Raw genomic sequence first — 14557 nt, 5'->3', positions numbered from 1 at the left:
GGGTAAGGCCCTGGTGAGCCGTGCTCTCTGGCCAGCACTGTTTAGACATGTTAGGCTTCTGTGTTCTGGTCTCAAGTTCTCATTAGTGCAGTAATCAGGATGGCAAGCCCCATGAAGGGCTGCGGGCAACGACTTGAGAACCTGTTGTTCTGTCCCTGCGCTGGCCCAGGCCTCCCTTAGCCGGTCTGGGCTGCTGCGAGGGCCCAGTCCCGACACGCCGGCCCCTCATCCCTTCCCCTCCGGTTCACCATACACAGCACCATGGCCATCTCCTTTCCCCACTTCAGTGACACCCACGGGCACTGCCTGGCTTTCCAGGGCTCCTTATGGGGCATCTAGGAGAGGAAAACCCACCACCTATATTCCCCTTGTGGTTCTCAGAAGGTTCTTTCTAAAGGGTCCACCATGCAGATTCTTCTGAATAATCAAAGGAAGCCCTATGAGCTAACTGATGGATGGTTCCATACGAGCCTGTAGCCCCCCTCAAGAGGCTGACTTGATGCAAAGACTTTCAAGGCCTGGGAAATGACTCTCCCCCATGGCCATCGTTTCCTCAAAGTTGTCTCCTCTCGCAGCTGAAAATTCCAATTCCTTCAACGCTTCCTCAATGACAGCCAGCTGTTTCAAGATTTCTCGGCCAGCACCCCGGTGGCTGCGGAGACAGTGGCTCAGCTCCCTACCATGCCCACCCACGGGCCTCGAAGATGTGGCCCCTTCCTGCCCCCCACCCAGCGATCCAGCAGGGCCCAGCGTCCTTCCCATGCCTGCTAGCACATCAGCCACTGCAGCGCAACATGCGCTGTGTGATCCTTAATATCAACAGAGTGCACTGCAAAAAACAAGCCCCCCTCTGGAAGTCGCTCCTGGCCACCCGCACTGACCCTCCTAGAGTGCGCAGTCCCCAGGGAAGAACTGAGACCCACCGAGGGGCGGTTCTGCTGGGGCGGGCTGGGGACACCAGGAGGCCGGAAGGACCCGGGGTCCTGCCCCCGCGCCGGCATCAAGAGCCTGTGACGGCCTCTCAAGGAGGAGGGGGCGCGGCGGGCTGCCCTCCAAGCCCAAGGCCTGCGCGGAGGCAGGGGTGTCACTCATGGCTGGGGAGACCTGGACTGGACGGAGTGCGACCCGGCCGATCCTTGATGGCGTTCTTCCTCTCAGTTACTGTTTTCAAAATGTATTTATTTTGTTTGTTTATTTTGGGCTGTGTTAGGTCTTCGATGCTTCGCAAGGACGTTCTCTAGCTACGGCAACAGGAGCTACCCTTTGCTGCTGTGGGCGGGCTTCTCCTTGCTGTGCCTTCTCTTGTTGAGTCCACAGCATGTGGGATCTTCCCCGCCCAGGGATCGAACCTGGGTCCTGTGCACCGGCAGGCAGGTTCTTATCCACTGCCCACCAGGTGAGCCCTAATCACCATTTTTATGAACAGTGCACCTGAGGTTAGATAGAGTTTCCAGGTGCTGACCAAAAAAGCAGGCCGTTGTGTTATTGCGGCAAATTCTTGAAGCATCAGATGTAGAATCCATTTTGACACCATCCAGCCATGGGCTTTCCTAGTAGCTCAGAAGGAAAGCATCTGCCTGCAATGCAGGAGACCTGGGTTCGATCCCTGGGTCAGGAAGATCCTCTGGAGAAGGAAATGGCAATGCACTCCAGTGTTCTTGCCTGGAGAATCACGGACAGAGGAGCCTGGCAGGCTATAGTTGGACAAGGCTGAGCGACTAACACACACAAAGCCACGACACATGGGCGCCCTCAGGGAGGCCCCCACCAGAGAGTGAACTCCACGGCGCAGGATGACGTGGGGAGCGCTTTCAGGAGCCGCTATCACTGTTTACTCGGGTTGTATCGGAGTTTTGTCTGTGCTCACGGTCTCCCGTCAAGCCATCATCTGACAGAGCAGCGGGGAAAGCGACGGGCCCAGGTCTCTGGAGGACAGATTCTGAGATGCTTCGCTGAAATAGGAGCAGGGCACGCTGTCCCAGAAGGGGCAGGGCAGTTTTAAACCACGTGGAATTCCAGACAGCTCTAAAACTTTCAGAACGCCTCAAACGTGAAGAGTGGAAAGAGCAGAGACCTTGAGACCAGGCGGAGCTGTGTTCAAATCCCTTTGTGGGTAGGATGCTCTTTTTCAGGTCTGAGAGGCCCGAGATCCAATCCTGGTTCTGTCACTCCACAGCTGTGGGGTTTTGCAAAGTCCCTGAGCACCCCCACCCCACTCCCACCTTGGCTGCAGTCTTCTCATGTCTGAAGTGAGGCCATGGCTTGGACTCTTAGACAAACTCGAAGGTCTCTTTCGGGGTCTATGAAAAAATCAGGAGGGGGTCTCATATGTGTTGTGCATTTGAACCAGCTATAGAAGAATGGGTTCATGGGCATTAGTAACCCAGGCAGCCAAGTTACTGGCTCCGCTGTTCATACTGTATCGACTGCTTGTGGTCCTGCCTCCTCTCGGTGGCTTCGGGGAGCAGTAGTTAGATGTGGTGCTAGTGTTAACAAACCTGTTTGCCAGTGGAGAAGACATGAGCTTCATGGGTTCTATCCCTGGGTCAGGAAGATCCTCTGGAGGAGGGCATGGCAACCCACTCCTGTATTCTTGCCTGGAGAATGGACAGAGGAGCCTGGTGGGCTACAGAGTGGCAAAGAGCTGGACGTGACTGAAGCGACTTGGCAGGCAGGCAACCTATGCTGAATAAAGTCACTGTCACTCCAGGGAGGATACGGATCTATATATTACGTGGCTCTAATTCTCCCCTCTTTCCATAGTTTCTGTTGGAAAGGCTCTTGTGCCAAAGAAACAAACCAAGCTTAGAGATCTAGGAATTATTTTATTCTCTGAAGCGCATCAAACATTTTGCAAAGGAGGTTGTCCACCCCTGAGGATTTGGGTGAGCAAGACCACCAGCTCACCATTAAAAAAACAATCAAAGGGCAGATATTTTCAGTTTAAGTGAAAGAAAGTGAAGTTGCTCAGTCGTGACTCTTTGCAACCCCACGGACTGTAGCCTGCCAGGCTCCTCCATCCATGGGATTTTCCAGGCAAGAACACGGGAGTGGGTTGCCATTTCCTTCTCCAGGGTCTCTTCCTGACCCAGGGGTCGAAATTGGCTCTCCCGCACTGCAGGCAGGTTCTTTACTGTCTGAGCCCCCAGGAAGCCCTACTGTTTTCGGTTTAGAGACCTGTAGTTCTTAAGTTGTTGACTCACCTCAGTGACTCACCCTTGTTATTATCAAGAAATAAGGCTTTTGTGTGTAGAGATAGTAACAGTGGTAAGAGCGATCACCCACGGAGCTCTTTCCACTAGTCAGGCACTTGATTTGTCTTATGATTTCAGACGAAGAAAGTACGTGTCAGGAAGTACGTGTCGCTGCCCTCGTGTTATAGACGAGGAAAAGGAGGCTGAGATGTATTAAGAAGCCATCTGAGATTGCTGATGTCAGAGCCAGGACTCAAACCCAGTTTTCCTTACATCCTCACCGAACCACAGAACAGTTGTCAAAAATATATCCTCAACAACAACAAATATGTATGTATATATCCTTAAAATACCCCATCTTTCTGGAAGACACACAACCAGCTGATGGAGTGTCTGTGTGTGTCTGTGTGCGCGTCCCTTAGCGGGACGGTAGTCACTCTCTTTCCATCTGTTTCCTCTAAGAACACACCTTCTAAGACTGTGGTGAGGACTGAATGGATTTATCTATGCAAAGAACTTGAGAGCAGTGCCTGGCACTTAGAAGAGCTCAGTAAATGTCGGCTGCAATGACCGTTATTCTCATTGCGCATATACAGATATTCTATAGTCCTTGAATATATTTACATAAACAGGTATTACTCCATTTTGTTGGGAGGAAATGGAAGTTCATAGAAGTTAAGTGCCTGGAATCTAGTTTTTATGAACTAATTCAATGCTCTTTTCACTATATCAAATACCTCGATTATGATTAAGTGAAAGTCACTCAGTCGTGTCCGACTCTTTGCGACCCCATGGACTATACAGTCCATGGAACTATCCAGGCCAGAATACTGGAGTGGGCAGCCTTTCCCTTCTTCAGGGGATCTTCCCAACCCAGGAAGATCTGCTTTACTAGCTGAGCCACCAGGGAAGCCCCAATTATGATTAAGACATAAAATATATATGTATTTATATATATATTTATATATGTATATATACACACACACAGCCTTCTGAGTGTGACCCTTGCTGATAATCCAACACTCTGCGTTTCTTATTATGTAAAAAATGACTGCATGTTTATTGTGTTAAGAGTCTCACCTTTGGGAGTCTGTACTTTTCTCTGAGGTGAACTCTGAGGCACGCCCTCTCGGCCTTTTTTTGTGTAAACGCAGCATCTCTTTCCATCCTGAAAGTGAAAGAAAGGATCAGAGGACATGAGACCACTGGCTACTCCAGCCCTGCTCAGAGGAGCCAGACACAGGGCCACACCCTCTGAGTTCCCACTGATCACGACTGAGTACAGACCCGAATTCCCAGACACGTCGGTTCTGCGAGCCTTCTGATGCGGCTCGGGAGAGGCGGGGGGACCACCCCTGGTGCAGAGCTGACCTCACCCTGTTCCTCTCACCCCACCTGGGAGCTCAGACGTCAGAGTCACTGTGAGTGCTTCCCAACGGGCAGCTTCCCAGCCTGTCCGCATCCTGGAGAGAAGCTATGTTTTCAAAATCATTTCGTTTCTTATTTTATTATATTTTTTAGGGGCTGACACATTTAGTGCTTCTGAAATGCTAGGTGTATAAACTGATAACAGAGGATGTTGAGAATTACTTTGGGGATGTAAGTTTTATTTATTTCTAGAATTTAAAACATTGAAATATAGTTGCTGTACAATACTATATGTCACAGATATACAATATAGCAATTTATTACTTTTATTTTATTTAAAAAAGTTTTTTTGAGCTGTGTCACTCAGCATAGGAAATCTTAGTTCCCCAACCAGGGATCGGACCTGGGCCCCTTGCACAGGAAGTTCAGAGTCCTAAGTGTTGGACTGCCAGGGAATTCTTCCTCCCTCTTTTTGCCCCACAATTTTTAAAGGTTATCTTCCATTTATAATGATCATAATTAACATATTGGCTGTGTTCCCTATTTTGTACAATATATCCTTATAGCTTATTTTATACATAATAATTTGTACTTGGCACATAAGTTTTAAATTCTACAGAACACTTATTTTTATGGAACAAAAATGTTTGGAGCAAACCCTTGGCATCTCCTTCCATTTCCTTTCCTGACATCCTTTTAGAAACCCTTACATGGACTTTCCACATATCTATTTAAGGCCAGGTTCGGTCTCCACCTATGCTGCCTTGATTCTGCAAGATTCTGAAAGTGAGAGATCTAATTTTGTGTTTTAAAGGATGTTCTTCTCCAGATCTCTGCAGAGCTGTGTTTCTGCAAAACAGTTACGCTCAGTGACTGAGACTTGGAGATTCAGTCATTATTCAATTCATTTAATTCCATCAATAAATGGGGATCAGAAGTCTAAGCTACAATAATGTGGAATTAAAAAAAAAAAGCACTTGAAATCCTTAACAGCTGAACAGGGACATGTAAAATATAAATGACAGGGAATCCAACTGCGAAAAGTTCTCTCTGTGACCCTGCCAAAGAGACGTGCTCTGGAAATGGCGCCTTAGTCCAGGGAGAAGCATCCGCTCCTCCCTTTCTGCTGTCAGCGTCTATAAACCAGGTCGTGCAGACTTCTTCCAGTGTCTCTCAGAACCACCCCTTCCATTCTAACCATAGCAGCCTTATGAACGTCCATCAGTCCATACCGTATCTCATGCAGTGATTCTTATCTTCATACCATATCTTATGCAGTGATTTTTAAAATAGGTTTCTAGTCCCGAATTATCAAAAAGAGCTGGAAGTAGTGGTGTACTGGCTAATGTATCACAACCAGCTTTCTGGGGAGAGAAGCTCTGAGGCACCCACCAGGTTCCGTGGTGTCAATACTTCCACTGAGGCGGACTTCAAACTAGTACTATCAACTTGATGTCACTGATACTGGGGAGACACTGGGGAGAGATACATGCGATTAACTTTGATGGGTCACTGCCGGATGCCGTGGGTCAGCTCGGCACATCACTGGCTGGAAGATCCATTTTTCTCACCGCTGTTTAAATCTGGCTCCTCTCAGACGCGGCCGTCTCCTTTACTGCATACCATGGAAACAGCAAACATGCTCTGTCCACGTTTCTCTACCACTTGGGCCACTTGATTAGAGGCCGCATTGGCCATGTAAATGGTCTCCCTGCTTCCATCATGGCCCTGCCATTGAGAAGTGACATTTTTAACAAACGGCCTGAGCGATTCTTATGCAAGCTAAACAGAGCTGCAGCAGCCAGGACGGGGGGCCGTTTGGAGGCAGACAGGATTTGGGGATATAATATAAAGCTATTTCCCTTCACTGTCAACCTGTTAAGCCCCAATTTAGGTACAGCCGTCCCTTCCCTGGGTGAAGGGGTCACTCACACAGGGTCGGGTGTGGATTTTCAGAACGCTCTGTGGATGGCCTAATTGGACTTGTGATTTGCTGTTGGAAGTGGGCTCCCTTGTTCTTGATGATCCAGAGAGAAGTAAACACCTTTGAGGATGTCGGTGAAGCTCCCTTGAACCACGTCTTCTCCTAGCTGCCCAAGGAAGCACATTGCTAGAGGCTGCTTTTTCATACGGGCTTCCCTGGTGGCTCAGTGGTAAAGAATCCACCTGCCATTGCAGGAGACGTGGGTTTGATCCCTGGGTTGAGAAGATCCCCTGGAGAAGGGAATGGCAACCCACCCCTGTATTCTTGCCTGGAGAATCCCATGGACAGAGGAGCCTGGTGGGCTGCAGTCATGGGGTCGCAAAGAGTCAGATGGGACTGAGCAACTCAACGACAACAACAGGAACCTTTATATATGTGGCCCTGCCCTCTAGCTGTACAGGACTGGATCAAGCTGGGTAAGTGGAATTTCTTCTCTGAGAATTTGGGTTTGGGACGGAGCAAGTCAGAGACTTGCAGTGTGGCTGGATTTGTTAACAGTGAGCTCAGAGGATGTCGGCTGCCCATCCTCACGGGTGGTTTGGGTAACAGAGGAGCAGAGGGCTGACTGCCCCAAAAGGACAAAGCAGCCGCATGGAGGAGGACGGGCGGCCAGGGATCGAATGAGGGCCCGTGACTCCCAGTGACGCTCTGGTCCTGGTTCGGCCCACGAGGCCTCGGGGCATGTCTGCAATGGGTCTGGTGAAGCATCTTTGCAAGAAGCATGTTATTTGTTCAGTCATTTCCGACTCTTTGTGATCCTGTGGTCTGTCCATGGGACTTTCCAGGCAAGAGCACTGGAGTGGGTTGCCATTCCCTTCTCAAGGGGATCTTCCCGACCCAGGGATCCAACCTGAGGATCCAACCTGAGTCTCCTGCATTGCAGGTGGATTCTTTGCCACTGAACTACATGCTATGATATGCTAAGTCACTCAGTTGTGTCCGACTCTTTGTGACCCCGTGGACTGTAGCCCACCAGGTTCCTCTGTCCATGGGATTCTCCAGGCAAGCATGCTAGAATGGGTAGCCATGCCCTCCTCCCTGAACTACATAATTTGCCTTAAAATAAATATCCTGTTTTCAGGTGGCTCCGTTGATTTCTATTTCTTAACTCCAAGTTCTGGAATCATTACACAGAAGCCTGGCTGAAGGAAGGGTTGGCTCTGAAGGTGTCACATTAAACTGCTCATCACTGGGGCCTGGCTTTGGACACTCTTTGAACTCATTTCCCTCTGCAAAAGGTCAGGCCTGGAGGAGGCATAAGAGAACCCTGGACTCAGTCTTCCCATTTAGGGAAAGAGCTTGCTGAAGAGCTCAGAGACCTGGGGGCATGGGCAGAAGCCGATCTCCCCCAACATCAATATTTTACTATAAAAAGATTCAAGTGTACAGAAAAGTTGAAGCAATTTTACAGTTGACACGCATATATTCACCATTTATATTCTACTACTGGCATCTTCCTATACGTTTTAGAAAATGTCACTTACCTAGCCCTCTCTCTCCATTTTTCTCTCCATTCATTTATCCATCATATTTTCTGATGCATTTCAAAGTTGTTGACATCAGTACTCTCTTCCCCCAAACACTTCAATGTGCATACCATAATTCCAATTACATATCTGTTTATTTGTTGTTGTTGCTCAGTAGCTAAGTCATGTCCAATTGCAACCCCATGGGCTGTGGCATGCCAGGCTGTCCTTCACCATCTCCCAGAGTTTGCTCAAATTCATGTCCCTTGAGTTGACGATGCCATCCAACCATCTCATCCTCTGTCATCCCCTTCCCCTTCTGCCCTCAATCTCTCCCAGCATCAGGATCTTTTCCAGTGCGTCGGCTCTTCACGTCAGGTGGCCAAAGTATTGGGGCTCCTTTTCTTTTGAATTAAAATGTTGCATGCTATTAAATGCACAGACCTTAAATGGACTGTGATGGTTAACTTCGTGTGTCAGCTCAACTGGGACACAGGGTGTCCTGGTTAAACATCATTTCTGAGTGTGTTTGGGAGGCTGTTTCTAGATGAGATAAGCATTGGAGTCTGTGGACAGTGGACGGAGTGAAACAGAAGGCCCTCCTCGATGTGCGTGTGTGGGGTAGGGGGTGCTCGTGGAATCCACGGAGGCTTTGAATCAACAAAAAGGCCCCCTGCCTGCCTGCTGAGCTGAGACAGTGATCTCCTCTTGCTCCGAGAACCCTCCAGTTCTGAGAACCACACCACCTACTTCCCTGGGTTGGAGATGGCAGATGGTGGGACTTCCCAGCTTCCACAGCCACGTGAACATTGGCTCCTTGTGATAAATCTCACATATATCTGTGTGTACATACATACATTTTTTTCCTCTTCTCTTGCTTCTGTTTTTACTGTGTAAACCAAACCTCGATTGAGGTGTAAAAAACATTACTATCAGCTGAGAAAATGCCCTCATCCCGCTCTCGATCGATGCCTGATCCCAGTCCTAGAGACCATCACTGTCTTTTTCCCACCATAGGTTGGGTTTGCCTGTTCTAGAACTTCATACACATGTAACCACACGCTATGCATTCTTTTGTGTAATTCTTCTTTCACTCAGCATTAAAAAACTGGGGATTTATCCAGCTTGTTTTGCTTACCAGGGGTTTGTTCCTTTTCATCACTGAGTGTATTCTACTGTATGAGTAGATCTCATTCGTTTATTTATTCTGTTGATGAACACTTGGATTATTTCCTAGTTTGCGCTCTCGTGAATGAAGCTACTAGGAACTTCTTTGTACAAGTCTTTTTGTATTTCTCTGGTCGCAGTGTGTGTTTTTAACTTTGATCATGTCTAATTCCTCATTTCAAAATTTTATGGTCACTGATTTCAGGGTCATGTTTAAGAAATTTCTGCCTGCTTCCAAGGTGCAAAAATATTCTGTTTTTTTTTTTCTAGATGCTTCATAATTTTAGTTTTTATGCTTAAGCCTGTGATGCACATCAAGGTTCCAGTTACAAGTGATGCCATAGCCGTTGCTGTATCATAACCAAGGGGACATTTTCATATAATGGAGAGAAATGGAGGGATCAACAGGTTGTTTTATTTAGAACTTTCCAAATATTCTATTTAGGTATAGACCGCTTTCAGTACTAATGTTACCAATATGGCGGCGGGGGCAGGGCGGTGTGCGTGTGGAATCTGAGCATGGAAATAAAGTAAAAACGAATGTGCCGTGGAGAGCATTGCTGAGTAGTGTTTGATTTACTATTAGTAACGTCAATCCCACAACTTTCCTAAAGTGATGAGGACAAGTTAAGGAGGCTTTTATTTGCTAATATTCATTCTAATTATTATATATATTATGACATGTGTAGCTGTCTCTAGACGTAATTTGTGTGAACCATTTTTGATGCCTAATTTTTTCATTGTAATAGTTGCTCCAAATTATACATTTCAAAATTTTTTTCTATTGAAGTACAGCTGATTTACAATGTGTTAGTTTTGGGTGTACAGCAAAGTGGTTCTGCTTTATATATACGTGTGTGTGTGTGTGTGTGTGCTCAGTTGTGTCTGACCCTTTTGCGACCCCATGAACTATAGCCCACCAGGCTCCTCTGTCCATGGAATTTTCCAGGCAAGAATACTGGACTGGGTTGCCACCTCCTCTTCTAGGGGATCTTTCCAAGCCAGGGATCGAACCCATCTCTTGAGTTTCCTCCACTGGCAGATGGGTTCTTTACCACTGTGCCATCTGGGGAGCCCTTTATATATATTCTTTTTCAGAGTCTTTCCCCTTATAGGTTATTACAAAATACGGAGCACAGTTCCCTGATGTCTGCCTCTTTGTTTTGTATTCTAGGCGATAAGCTCTTGGAAACTCACAGTGGACTGGACGTCCTGCCTCCTGCCGTGCAAGCAGGTCAGCCTCACTGTCCTGCTACCGTTGCTTTAATTGGGTGATCAAACAAACGTACCACACACACACACACAGAGCTGAGTGGTGGGTGAAAACTGACTGATGATACCATTTGACTATTTTGGTTTCTGATCTGTCCAGATATAAAATTAAGTAAAACTATGACATTAGTTAATCAAACAGATGTCATGTCTGTGACCAGATTTATTACTGGGACACATTAAGTGATATTTTAATATCAGATGTGTAGTCTATATTTCTGACCATTTTCTTTTTATTGGTCCCCTTGAGCTGAGAACATCTGATGCTATTTTTCTGCTTCCGCTTTTTTTTTTTAACACACCATAGGCAAAACTGGCCAGTATTCAAGGAATGCTGCCTTTTTTTGCGTATTATTTTAGCACCCACATTATTTTTGCAGTTGCATTAAAAAAAAACAAAAACAGACCTTAAATTTACTGCAAAGCCAAGTACAGTACATTCGAGGTAGTTTTATAAGCCACAGTTGCTTTCAGGAAAAAATACAATAGACAAGGTTCCCACTAAATGGAAGATTTCAGCTTCCTTAGGTTCCTCCAGGTCATCAACCCTTTCTCCTTTAATCATTTTAGCAATAAGACCTAGGCAATTATCATGTAATTATTAGCAAAACAGCCACAGTGGCAAAAAAAAACAAAAACAAAAAAAAAACACCAAAAAAAACCTTTTGTAACATATGGTTAACTTTTAACTTCAAGACTGATGCTTCAATACTCAGTTGATTTGATTCTTAAAACTCTTAAATTCTACTTAAAACTTTAAAAAATTAAACATAGACTACACTTATTTAAAGATCAGTCTTCAGTAGTTAAAAATTGGTAATATTCACATTCCATAATACCCAACTGAAATGTTACTAATGTTTTATTTTTATCACAGTTTATATATAGCCAGAACGTCCTTATCTTTTGGAGTTATATAGGCAAAGTGTGCAGGGGTAAAGTATCAGGACGTCTGTAATTTACTTTAAAAGTGGTTCTCGGTACCTATTTTATCTATCAATCATCTATCCTCCACCCAATCATCTGTAAGCAAACGTGATGAAACGCCAACTGCCCATTTCAGGCCACAGGTCACGTGGCCATTCTTTATACTGCTCGACTCGTCTGCAACTTTTAAAGTTTTCATAATAGGCAGTCCGCATATCTATTCAGTCTTTTGAGAAGCCAAGTCTTATGACATAATTGTCATGTTGAATTTTCCAGGCTTTTTTTTTCCCCCACACATTTAAGTTCAAGAACATTGTACTCTATGCTCTTTTAGGCCCCCTTCCAGGCGCAAAGTCTGAATTCCTGGTTTGAAAGCTTTCTGCACTCACCTAAGGGTGAATTTCCAGATGACTGTAAAAATATTCAGGTGCCCAATTTTGCATTTGAACAACTGAGGTCAATTAAAATGTGCCCGGATCAAAGTTTCAGCTGCTTTTAAGGATGACATGTAGATTTGTTTACAGCGTTTTTCATTTTCATTCACACAAGACAGAGTAGCTGCTGATGCTAGGAACTGGTTCAGTTTTTAGCAGGACAGACTTCCCTGAGGTTAGAGGAGACGGCCTAGGAAAGGCCTCTGAAGGGCGGGAGGGGGAGGGGGCGCCGGACAGCGTGGCTCAGGGAGCTGCCTTCTGCTCTAACAGGGAGCCCGAGCTGAGCTGCGTGCACTCACTTTTCCTCGATGATCTGCTTCTGGTACTCCTCATACTCCTCTCGACTCATCCCTTGAGCGGCTGCGGGGTCAGACGCTCCTCCTTCTTCTTTTTTTTCTTCAGACCCGCCACCGAGTCCTAAATTCTTCACCTGGTTACTTATCATAGTTTTCATAAGGAAAGCCATTGTGTCTGCCCCCAGAGAAAGAAAACCAAACACTCCGAGAAAACTCAACAGAAATAAATCACAAAATCCCCAAGTATTTTCAGTGATAGCAACACGTTGAAAAGCAAAGGACTCTGTGCAGCCTCATCTATTCAAGGGCATAATGATAGCGAGGAGTGGTTTGTGGGCTCTAAGCTGGATTAAAGAGGTGAACTCCTTAGCACAGAGAGGCAGATGGCTCTGATTACCGAGGCATGCAATCAGATGCAACCAACTACTTTCTGAATTAGTACACTAAGCTAATTTCAGAGGGGGAAAAAAGAATCCTTCACATTATCCATCCCTCTCCCATTTCTAAGGTTTAAATTATAAGCGCAGTAGGGCTTCATCAAGGGTTGTTTCAATTAAATGAATTGGAGGTGACTGATTATATGACTGTGGTGCGGTTCCAAATTCTAGCCCATGAGGACAACATCCTGTTGAGAACTGAGTCCCATGAGATGCAAAACCTAAAATGCTTTATTTAGCAAAAATAATCCTTTGATCCATCATTTTATCCCACTGGACTCTCAGGACTATGTAAGGATTTGTGTTTTGGTTTGCTTGAATCCTATGCTATTTCAGCGGTTACTGGGTCCTGGACACAAATACCCAACCAGGGCAAGTGTGAAGGGCAAGCCAGAGGGTCTTTCACTTGCACCTGGAAGATCAGCCTAGCTTGTTCCTGCACTGAAAGGTTACACTTCTGCATGGAAACAATGTGCTGGACACTTGCAAAGCTCTGACCCAGAAGGTAAGAACATGGGTAAGTCAGGTCATCGGTGGGGACTGGGTATTTTCCTCTAGTAGCTCACATAGTAGAGAATCAGCCTGCATCGCAGGACACCCAGGTTCCTTCTCTGGGTCAAGATCCCCTGGAGAAGGGAATGGCTACCCACTCCAGTATTCTTGCCTGAATTTCATGGACAGAGGAAGCTGGTGGGCTGCACTCCATGGGGTTGCAGAGTCGGATACCACTGAGTGACTAACACTTTCACACTTTTTTCCTCTTAAACGCAGTCACTTCCTGGGTGCTGTGTTTAAACTCACTAGTGTATTTGGAGAAAACTTTCAACAGTGTTTGGTTAATAGCAGATTCTCATCGGCTGTGGTTTCCTCCAGGTCAAGGGAGGAATTTGAGCATGGCTAAGACTTTAATCTACCTTAGTATCTTTCTAATTAAAGCACTCCAAGAGCCGGTGGGGAGGAGGGGAGAGATACAGCCTATTTGTAAGCTATGCTTATTGTTTTATCCACAGGCATGAGCCGTTTCAGGAAATAGATGACTCTCCCTCAGACTGTACACAACCATATATACTGGATCTTTGCCTAAAATGCTTGTTTTATGTATTTTAAGATGTTCTTCATTTTACTAACCTAAAATGTTCTGTTTTAAAAATTAACAAACATTTAGGGTGAAGTAAGAAACTTTTCTTGGTGTTCGATTGAGAATGTGCTTTCATACTTAATTCCACTTCCACTTTTAAGATGTGTTGCTTGGGATGTAATACATTCAAGCCATGACTCCTAAATTATTATTTATAATAAACTGCTTTTCATCTCCATTGAGGAGACTTTACTAGTAAAGTATTACAGAACTTTATACAAAGGAAAAGCCATAATCTGTTTCTGTTGTTTCTCCTTATTTCTGAAAGAAAAGGACAATCTCTAAAAGCAAAACAATAAGGATAAAAATCTATAAGTTATTCTGTTAAATTATTCGCTTTATTATAAGACGATTACAATTGCATTTTACTAGGAATTAGGAGATCTGAACAGTGAGGGTCTCGGTTCTGAACTCCAAAGCCAGTCTGTGAAGCTGCTCCTCCCTGAGCAGTGCTTTGTGTGTGTGTGAAGAGGGGGGGATGGTGCTGGGCATCACAGAAACTCCGGGGTGATGACCACACCAGGGTGACAAGCGAACACTCCCTGGGACTGCTTATGAAATCAGACCTTTCACTGCCTTCCCATAAGGTAATTCCATTGAAAAGAGCACCGTGTCTTTAAAACTTTTTATTCAGTTTATTCCAATGGCCTTTCTACTTGGCCACCCGGTGGAATCTTCCAGAAAGGGAAAATAAACACCCCAGGTGAAAAGGGAAACTAGCTGTTAACCTTCCAAAGCCTCCTCATTGTTCTGAATAAAACCCTACATCTTTACGATGGCACGTCCCCAGTGCCCAACAGTGTCTAGCTCCCACCACCCCGCCCCAGGCAGGCTCACTGCCTAGGTTTTGGTTTCCTCTGATTTCTTTCAAAGC

At 45.7% G+C, this 14557-nt stretch overlaps 1 protein-coding gene across 1 annotated transcript in view; it reads right to left on the bottom strand.

The window, feature by feature from the left end:
• Positions 1-12278, bottom strand: part of CPLX4 (complexin 4) — a 22849-nt gene extending 10571 nt beyond the window's left edge. The window contains exons 1-2 of the mRNA XM_010854755.1: positions 12112-12278; positions 4275-4362 (exon numbers count right to left, since the gene is read on the bottom strand). Of these exons, the coding sequence (XP_010853057.1) occupies positions 4275-4362; positions 12112-12278 (255 nt within the window). The remainder of the gene's footprint in view (positions 1-4274; positions 4363-12111) is intronic.
• Between the last annotated feature and the right edge of the window lie 2279 nt (positions 12279-14557).

Source organism: Bison bison, unplaced genomic scaffold (assembly GCF_000754665.1).
Source record: "Bison bison bison isolate TAMUID 2011002044 unplaced genomic scaffold, Bison_UMD1.0 scf7180017864349, whole genome shotgun sequence".
In the NCBI taxonomy this organism is placed as follows: Eukaryota; Metazoa; Chordata; class Mammalia; order Artiodactyla; family Bovidae; genus Bison; species Bison bison.
The sequence above is the reverse complement of the archived record's forward strand: the minus strand, read 5'-3'. Positions and strand labels throughout refer to the sequence as shown.